The sequence below is a fragment of the Micromesistius poutassou genome (assembly GCF_964030765.1).
Source record: "Micromesistius poutassou genome assembly, chromosome: 5".
NCBI lineage: Eukaryota > Metazoa > Chordata > Actinopteri > Gadiformes > Gadidae > Micromesistius > Micromesistius poutassou.
The window spans coordinates 9,328,626-9,338,625 of NC_140275.1; the positions used below are offsets into that span (position 1 = coordinate 9,328,626).

The window sequence follows — 10,000 nt, forward strand, 5'->3', positions numbered from 1 at the left end:
AACCACACACGTGTAATGCTTGAGCGGCATTGTAGGCTAATGCTACAGAAATTAGCTGTTTTCCCCGAGCACCGTCACCGTCTGAGACCTTCTGGTGTTTCAAAATGCTCCATTTGCGGGCGTACCTCATATTTACAAGCAAAGTGGCGAGGCCAGACACCTGAGATTCCCCCGCCAAATGACGTAACAGACCATATGACTGAACGATTTGTGATAGTGAAGGGAACTGAAAGAACTGATTCCCGGAAAAGAATCGTTTCGTCCCATGCCTAGTCCCCACCCTCCGGCCCTGCCATTGGACCAGAGCTGTGGTTCTCCTGAGAGGACTCACCGCTTGGCCTCCTCCAGGTGACAGAGGTACTCGTAGGCGATGTTCTGCCGCCGCCGCTCGTCCATCTCCTCCGCAGAGGAACGCTCGTCATCCTGGATGGCTGCGGGAACACAAGGAACACAAGGAGGGGAGCAGAGTGTGAGGTGCTTTTTTTTTATTACACACACTAGAGATCTATATATTAAAAAAGGGAAAACACACTGGCTCGTGAAGTGAGAGGAGGAAAGTTTATCATGTGATTTATAAGAACTATATATTTAGGCTGTGGATGTGAAATGAGGGCCATACATCAGGATGATGGTATGATATTCCAGCCAACTTCACGTAAAAAGGATTTCCAGAGAAAAACTAAAGTAGGCCCATATGAAGATTTGCCTCCAAAAAAACCACCAAGATTCAAGGTGGTAGGGGCAGCACACATCCAATTAGCTAAGGTCTGCCAGCAGCCCATCTGGGAAAGACATCTGAACTAGAGTGCCGTTAGCAAACCCAAAACGATCATGATATTCAAAGCTCTTGTGACTTAGTCGAACTAAGGTAGGCAAATTGGACTTTTTATCTTTAGCTTAACGACCATGAGATTGAATCAATGCAAAACATTCCTGAGCTCTAGCATTTGAGAAATACAATTAGTTAGTTTAACATTAAAATGTAGGCAGGTTTCAAAAAACGACTTCACAAATGTTCACTAAAAATCTCATTGACTTATGACTTATGTTCGGAACAGAAACAATAGTCGGAGACTGCATCAAATCGGATGCTCCAATAAACCCTATTCAACCCAGTGTGGTCTCCCAGGACCCAGGGCTGACTTGTGCTGAGCGCTGACCTTTAGCTGCTGTAGGTTAATGAGATCCACCTCACCTCCACCACGCCTCGTCCACCCCCACCTCCCTCCCTCCCTCCCTCTCCCTTCCAATCCAATCAAATCCCTTTACTTCTGGCAGAGTGGAGGAGGAGCAGTTGGAAGCTCAAGAGTGCTGAGTCACAGACCTCTCAGTTCTCTCTGGCTGGATTACGCACCACTGCCCCGGCAAATGCGGTCCGGCGGAGTATATGCTTCCACGGGGGGAAGGCAGGCGAATAGGCCTGCGTGGGTTTTATCTGTGATTTACTCGGACAAAGAGATGACCTGACTTTGCACTAAACACATACCTGCAGATAGAGTTACAAGGAGAGATGCAAGGAGGGGACGGACACACGGACACAGACACACACACACACACAAAACTGAAGATCCCTGGCCCAGCTGTGTAGTAAGAGGGGGTGTGAATGCCCGGTTCTGAGCTATTGGCTCCCCTGCATGCATGCACGGACCCCCACACTGACTCACTCACACTTCCTGGAAGAGGCCAAACTTTGTGCACTCCTGCAGCAATGGCGCGCTGCCTATAGGCCTATTTTTAAGCGCTGGATGATTGTGGTGCCTTTGTCGAAGGTTCACTGAGTATGAGTTAGGGACTCTTGTGATAATGACTCATATGTAAGTTTGTCTGAGGGCTGTTGTATCTGCGTATGGTTTCCCCAGGAAAGCAACTCAAGAATAGGGCTAAGATTATAGGTCTCCCATTCGTGGGGAAATCCACATACCATGGTTAGCGTGTGACATAGTCTGTGACTGACTGTGACTATCGGATATTGGCATAACACTTGAGACAATTGTTCTCTATGACAGAGGGCTACACTCATCAGGTTTGAAAGACTACCCAAACATCACAAGACATGTGTCAAGGGATAGATAGCTGACCAACATCTCTACAAACCTTTTAGACTTTAGACAAACAACGTTTTGTTGCCCTGACAGTATACTGTGTCACCTGTCAGCTGATCGAAATGGTGTTAAGTAACAATGTCTTGTCAAGTCATGGGTTAATAGAGTAGCCTGTTGATGTATTGATGAGCGACGATTGATTTCAACTCTCTCTCAAAGTTGAACTTTGCCCTCTAATCAAATGTAACTCAGTGCCAAGTAGCCTAACTTAACCGCAGTTTTAAGAATGCTTGTTGAGATAACTTCCTTCAATTCAAGATAGCTGTCGACTACTCAACCAGTAAATGCAGTTTAATAGTTAACCAATGAAAAACAAAAACTTGTGTGTCTCTCACACACACACACACACACACACACACACACACACACACACACACACACACACACACACACACACACACACACACACTTTGGGGAGATTCCAATGACTGTGTAGTGTCTACACAGTTAACCTATGAAAAACAACAAGGTTTTCTTTGGGCAGGCCAACACTTTGAAACAACCAGAAAGATGTGGACTACCCATAGCAGTATTGTCCAAATTCTGCAGTCAACAGGGATTATAGGACATATCAACATTGTAACGTGACAAATTAATTCAGAATATACATTCAACCAGGTGAAGCACCTGTTACAGATCGCGATTCGTCCTGTCTTGGGTTTAACTTTGGTTTTTTCTTTAACATCAGCTTCAATTCTACCTGCCGTTTATAGAAGGGTTCAAATAGTGCACGTTAGCCAACAATTTACACGATAAAGAAACTTTGACACTTACTTCCATAACGCGGTTTTTGTACGCTGGCGGGGTCTTCATGGTACATCCTGCCTCGTTTCCTCTCCACCAAACTTCTAATAGCGATTAGCGACTGGGTGCAGAGCGAGTGGCGCTGGAGACTATCCGTGAAGCTCAGGGTCAGCCGAGGGAGTTGTGTGGGCTGCTGCTCGGACCCCCCGCTCAAAAGTCAAAGAGGTGTCAAAAGTTGGATGAATGTGCAGGTTTGCTGAAATGTGTCTCCATAGCGCCCCGTGTTTAACCCTGAAGCTGAATGAACGCCTTTACTACTACGTTTCTCCGCTCCCACTGCGTCCTCCAATAAAGTGATTGACGGGGCGAAAGTATTCAGCGTTTGCGCCATCTGGTGGAGATCTGCCTCTCCTGCAGCCTACTTGGGCTCAGCAAATATGTTGGTTGTAGATTAACTTGTAACTTCCTCTATAACATTTTTAAATATATATATTTAATTCTAGTTTGCGGTTGGATTTTTTTTTTCCCCTAATACAATGCTTATAATGAAATTAATGTTCTATTCATTCAAAATGAGCCATTTTACTTATTTCCGAAATAGGCCGCTAGGTGGCAGCATCAATATGTTGCAACATTACAGTGCATGTTGCAATGCAATGTTTTAGCAAATTCATCCTAGATTGAACATAAAAATGTATGGACATGTTATTTAATGTGTTAAACCTGTATAGCATGTGTTTTCATAGCTGTAATAGCTGTAACATTTGCAAATCAAACCACATGAACTGCTTGTCAACAGTTTGGAATTTTATTTAATACCAAGTAGTCATCTGTAATCTCTGCTTGCTTTCCCATTTATAACTGTATTCACATAGCAACAAATGGAAAATAATCATTTCATATTTCCACGCTTTGGAACCTCGACACGAGCCCAGGCCTACAGCACAGCAACGTCTCTCAACCTTTCTTTTCTTTCACAACAACGTCACAACCTTCCCCGTCACACGTCTTTGTTGACTTGCATAAAATGGAGAAAATAACTTACAAGTGTGATACATTCACGTTTCCTTCCTCTTACAACATCAATCAACATAGTATGCCGTTATCGTCCGCCAGGAGAATTTACAATACGAAACACAAGGTTAAGCAGAAAAGAAAGAGACGTTTCTTTCTACATCCATGCAAATTTGTACACACATAGTTTTTTTTAGAAGAGTGAAGCTGGGAGACATGGACACACAGAGATGTACGACAACAGACACAGTTTTACAGAACACTTGCTTGGGACAAGCATGACACCGCGTGATTGGATTGCATTGAGGGACACACACACACACACACACACACACACACACACACACACACACTAAATGCAGAACTCCACCTATATCAGCTTTGATATGTACAATATTTACACGGTCAACACAAACACAGTCATAACTTGCACACAAACGTGGTCGCATACAAGGACACACTCGGAGTTTCTGAATACACGTACATCCACACTTACACAAACATACACAAATGTACAAACAGACACAAAGACATACACGCACATACACACGCACACACGCACACACCCATGCACGCACACACACACACACACACACACACACACACACACACAGACACGCACACAAATGCACGTACAATTTCGGTGCATATAACAGCGAAACCAGAAACCCAATTAATAACATGCCACCCTGACATAAATAAATATTTAAATGAATAAATACATACGTAAACAAATGATTTAAATACTGGTGATTCACAAGTTAAATGTCAAGCTTTTAACACACTTGGAAAAATATAGACGCAGTTCTCATGTTATTCTGCAATCTTCTGATGGAATAGTATGGACAGGGCTGCAACGGACCAGAAGTTTCGCTTTGACACTGTTTAATATCAGTGCAACTTCTGTTGCTTACAATACAAATCCTATATATATTCTTTTTTTTTTTTTTGTTAAAAAACATATCGTCTAAAAATATCTGTTACACATTAGCAGCTCACCGACACACACACAGGTGGTAATTCCAGGAGTCCATGAAATCACACACACCCTTGCTGTGTTTTTTCCTTAGACAGCCTTGAGGAAAAAAAAAAAAAAAAAAGCCCATGGTAGTACAAGGAGAAAGCTAGACTACCTCAAAGCTACGATCACAGATACTACACGAGATTGAACCGGGGGAACACAGGCCGATAGCAACAGCAAATACAAACTACAGGCACAAACAAAATGGGACTTGAGGGCGCTAGTTTACTTTTTCCTGCAGATTGGATGTAAATGTTTATGGATGCTAATTTCATTCAACATTTAGGAAACATTTTTGGCCGGATGTAGCAGTCGATGGAATGTGAACTATGGTTTTGATCGGTGTGATATCTGTTTTTAAAATCTTGAACTACAACTACACAAATCTTTTACCTGGCTGACCATGGGAGTGTGACACGGTTACCTATTAGACTGTTATTCAGCCGGTGGATGCTGTTTGGCGACAGCATTCTGCACTGCTGCATGATATATTGCACCATATTACTCCATTGGTGTCTCGGCCCAAAAAAAAGGCAGTTTGTAAAACGGTCGTCTCCCACCTCTGGGGCTAATGTCGCAATGACATAGTCATTCTGAGCTTGGATATTTTAAACCCTGCCCGTTTGCCTGGGCTTTTGTGTTCTGTGTACACACACACACACACACACACACACACACACACACACACACACATATATACATATATATATATATATATATATATATATATATATATATATATATATATATATATATATATATATACATATATATACTATGATATTTGGATATGGCTCGGTCAAATGGTTCCAATGTTTGACATTGGATATGGAAGGAGCATAATTTTGCCACCATAAGCAATATATTTAAGGTCTGCTCCGTATACACTCTGATATGAAAGGTATATTTTTTCTTCTTTTCTGTCCATCCAATCTAACCTTCAGACACAGTGTGGATGTATGGTGTGTGGGGGGGAGGGAGGTGGGGGGGGGGAGGGAGGGGGGTTGGGTGAGGGGGGAGGATGCTCCAGAGATGGAGAGGCACATTTAAAAAGGCTATTCAGTATTTTGAAAGAGGGACCAGCATGATTATGTCAACATCAGAGCCAGTGTCGTGAGCAGGACCCCACGCTGGTCAGAGAGGTCAGAGCGCCGCGATGACACAGCACGGGAGAGAACAAGCCAACATCAGGACGGAAATGTTTTCAAACTCTTGCTTTTTTTTTTCATGGGAAGACATTTAAAGAGTCATTTTCAAATAGAAGCAAAAAAAAACAAACAAGCATGTTGATATTTTAACATATCATACAACAAAATACATAGTTATTTTCATATGGCCTTTTTATTCTTAGGTAGGGGTAGTGCAAAGGGCTTGTGTGTTCTGTGTGGATGTCCTACGACCCAAAGACAAGTCATTAAAAAACTTTTGGGTAAAAGTTGCAGACTACATTTTGTGTGTTTGAATGGTGAAGACTCGCTTTCACTTTTTTTTTTTTTACAAACTTATATACCCAATTTTTAACACGCAAATATACATTATCTCTGTATCTGTGTCTGTTTGTGTGTTTGTGTGTGTGTGTGTGTGTGTGTGTGTGTATGTGCGTGTATGCGTAAGTGTGTGGGTGGGCGCATGCGTGTGTATGTGTGTATACGTGTGTGGGCGCATGTGTGTGTGTGTGTGTGCATGTGTATACATATGTTTGAGTTTGATGACTGTTGTTGTGTACGTCGTAGCCTTTTGCGTGTCCAGGGGCAGTTCCTGTGTGAGTCCTGTGGGCTAGAGCCAGCTGTCATACAGATGTGTGAGTGCGTCTGGCCCTTCTGATCCTCATTTTCCCCACAGCAGGTCGGCGCCGCTCATTAACGGCTTGTTTTTGACTCACCTCCCCATCTGTCCTCCTGTCCTCCTAATGGGACTGTATCAATATCAACCACCGCGTGATCTCGTTAGGTTACGCAAGCGTGTACTTTGTCACCCACCCTATATCCAAGTCAATCTCGTCTGTCATTGGAATAGATTTGATTCACCCCCGTTTTAAAAAAGGATGAATAATAGTAGCCTCTTAAAGTAGTTAAAGTAGTAGTTAAAATGTCTCATCTCTCATCTCGTCATGTTAAAATGTGTATTTGCATAATCAAATTTCTATGATCATTAATACAATCATGAATCATTCAAGAGTCCTAAGAACGCTGGGTGACATCAAGAAAAAGAAGACCGTCTTAATTTGCATTAGACCGTCAGAGGTGATGATGTGAGTGAGCCTTGTCTACGGTCGTGTGTCCACATAAGAACCAAGCCCTTTGCACCACTTAGGAGGAAGAGGAGGATGGGAGGATGGGGAGGAGGAGGAAGGGGGGGAGGAGGAGGAGGATAGGGAGGAGGAGGAAGGGGGGGAGGGAGGAGGAGGGGGGGAGGGAGGAGGATGGGGAGGAGGAGGAAGGGGGGAGGGAGGAGGAGGGGAGGAGGAGGGGAGGAGGAGGAGGAGGATGGGGACGGGGATGGTGGGGGGGGGGGAGGAGGGGAGGAGGAGGAGGAGGAGGAGGAGGATGGGGATGAAGGGGGGGGGGGGGCGGTGGGAGGTGGTTACATGAGAACATTTGCCCGGGTGTCTGGGAGCCGGAGGGCCACCAGACCGCCGCCCACCAGGACGGACGAGGCCATGAGGATGGGGATGGCCTTGGTGATGCCCACCAGCGAGCCGAATATCAGGTTCCCCATCACGGCCGCCAGCTTACACAGAGCGTTGCAGAAGCCGAACCCGGTGCCCCTGGAGCAAGGGGAGACAAAGGTATGGTTGGTCATGATGGAATACTTTTTTTTTTCATGTATATTTTTGGGATGAAAAACATGACCCTACTTTCATTTATTATTAATAAATCAATCACGGGGGTTGTTTGTGTCTGCGTGTGCAGACAGTAGGCTGCTCCAATGGAACACGTAGCGTAACGGTATAGCGACGTAGGGTAAGCGAAGTCCTGGGTTGCGGTACCAAACACGGCCTGCTGGCGGTGGTGCAACTCTACCTCCTGCTGGTGGGGAAGGACTCGGTGGTGACCACGTCCAGGGAGTTCCACGCTGAGATGCTCAGGCCGTTGTACAGGCACAGCATGAAGATCATCATGGACTCGCTGGTGCCAAACCACAGGAAGAAGCAGCTGATGCCCGACAGGACCATGGAGCCACCTGCACACACAACAGCAATACCAATAGCAATACAGACACATCCACAGCAGGGGGAGAGAGAGACGGAGACAAGCTGATGAATGGGGAGCTTTATGTGAGGAAGAAGGAGAGAGAGCGAGAGCGCGCGGGTAGTGTATGTGACATCCCCCTGAATAATGGTCAAGTAAAGGGGGGGTGGACCCTGATCAAAATTGCCCTCTCATACGCTGTGATGAATGCTACTCTCGCGGCATAAATCATTCCGATGTCCACAGTCAATGTTAAAACAAATTACTACAGAGCAGCCGATGACCTACCTACCCCATCATCTCCCGGACAGAGCCTCGCACACAAATGCAAGAGATAAACAAACACACACACACACACGCACGCACACACGCACACGCACACACACACTCCTAGACAGACACTCCTACACTCGGACACAAACACACACGCACATACACACACACACACACACACACACACACACACACGCACACACACACTCCTAGACAGACACTCCTACACTCGGACACAAACACACACGCACATACACACACACACACACACACACACACATGCACACACACACACACACACACACACGCACACTTTTTCTACCTACCCAGCATGGATAAGCGGCCGATCTTGTCCATGAGGAGAGCAGACACGATGTTTCCCGGCAGCACGGCCAGGGTCCCCAGGAAGTTGATGAAGTAGACCCAGTAGGCGCTGTAGTCGTCATCAAACGTCATCTGGCAGCCCGTCTTGTTGTGCACGAAGGTGCTGTTGATCACCTCGGTGCCATCGATCAACTTGGAGTCATCGATGTCTGGCGGAAAAAAAACAAACACACATGGGGACCGAGGTTAAGGCGACCAAAGGAGGCTAAACGTCCACGCCTAGCCGCTATGAACTATCAGACCAGGTTGAAGGTGATGGAGGAAGCTCTCGTGGGGGCTGTGTTGAGCGTTTGCTGCTGTCCATCGGTGTTGGCGATTTGTTACAGAACACGCGCGCGCCGGCCGGCCGGCCCGGTCTAACCTGTGTTGAAGAACTGCGATCCGATTATGGTGCAGTTGCGGAAGATGGAGCCCACCGACGTGACGTCGTCGAAGTAGCAGGAGCGGAAGGTGGTGTCCACGAAGGTGACCGACCTCAACTTCATGCCGATGAATCTGGAATATATCACAATATGTTATATTATAAACCGAGACGAAGCGACTATGATTCCGTAGTTAATGTGGAATCAAGATCCAATAACCAACAAACGTCTCCAACAATTAGTCGACAATCAGTTGAGCGGGCGTCGACCCGACACGGTATTCCGTACGTGACATTTTAAAACCCCCCCCACCGGTCGGGGCCAGAGGCCGTCCGTCACTAGGGGTCGGAGCGGCGGGCGCACTCGGCCGTACCTGTCATTGACGAAGACGCTGTTGGTGTGGATCTGGTTCTCCAGGGTGAAGTTGAAGGTGATGTCCTCGATGCGTTCGTTGCTGTGGCTCTTCACCTTGGAGGCGTAGTCATCTGCCTGGAGGTGCTTGATGACATCTGGGAACCACACCGACAGCCCGTAGTAGCTAGGTAGCCAACGGGGCGGGGGAGGAGAGGAAGAGGAAGAGGGGGCGGGGGGGCCAGTAGCATCAGCAAGCTTATCCGTCAAAACACAACAAATATTCAAGGTTGCCAGTGGAAATCCCCTCAGCCATCACTTCCCGTCATTTTTATACTAGCCGTTGCTGAAAGCGTAACGTGTTTTTGGATAACGGACTGGAAAGATAAGGCGGTTCTTAAGACGGATCAAAAGGGGGCCTGTTTGAGTTTCCGTGTGTATATCTCTGCTGGCTTTTCCATTTCCATCCCGGTCGTTGCCGAGACACCACCGGGCCGGTATTGATTGAGAGGCCCCGTGATTGATTTCAGGGACCGACTTCTACTGCAACACAGCAGA

The 10,000-nt window shown here is 46.2% G+C and overlaps 2 protein-coding genes across 2 annotated transcripts in view; both read right to left on the bottom strand.

Moving 5' to 3' along the window:
• The window catches only part of iqgap2 (IQ motif containing GTPase activating protein 2), a 39,344-nt gene extending 36,183 nt beyond the window's left edge, over positions 1 to 3,161 (bottom strand). The window contains exons 1-2 of the mRNA XM_084468025.1: positions 2,877 to 3,161; positions 332 to 431 (exon numbers count right to left, since the gene is read on the bottom strand). Of these exons, the coding sequence (XP_084324151.1) occupies positions 332 to 431; positions 2,877 to 2,922 (146 nt within the window). The 5' untranslated portion in view covers positions 2,923 to 3,161. The remainder of the gene's footprint in view (positions 1 to 331; positions 432 to 2,876) is intronic.
• Positions 3,162 to 7,464: 4,303 nt separating this feature from the next.
• Positions 7,465 to 10,000, bottom strand: part of sv2ca (synaptic vesicle glycoprotein 2Ca) — a gene marked incomplete at both ends in the record, with an annotated part of 22,304 nt that continues 19,768 nt past the window's right edge. Inside the window, 5 exons of the mRNA XM_084468959.1 lie at positions 7,465 to 7,648; positions 7,905 to 8,064; positions 8,672 to 8,878; positions 9,091 to 9,224; positions 9,465 to 9,629. Of these exons, the coding sequence (XP_084325085.1) occupies positions 7,465 to 7,648; positions 7,905 to 8,064; positions 8,672 to 8,878; positions 9,091 to 9,224; positions 9,465 to 9,629 (850 nt within the window). The remainder of the gene's footprint in view (positions 7,649 to 7,904; positions 8,065 to 8,671; positions 8,879 to 9,090; positions 9,225 to 9,464; positions 9,630 to 10,000) is intronic.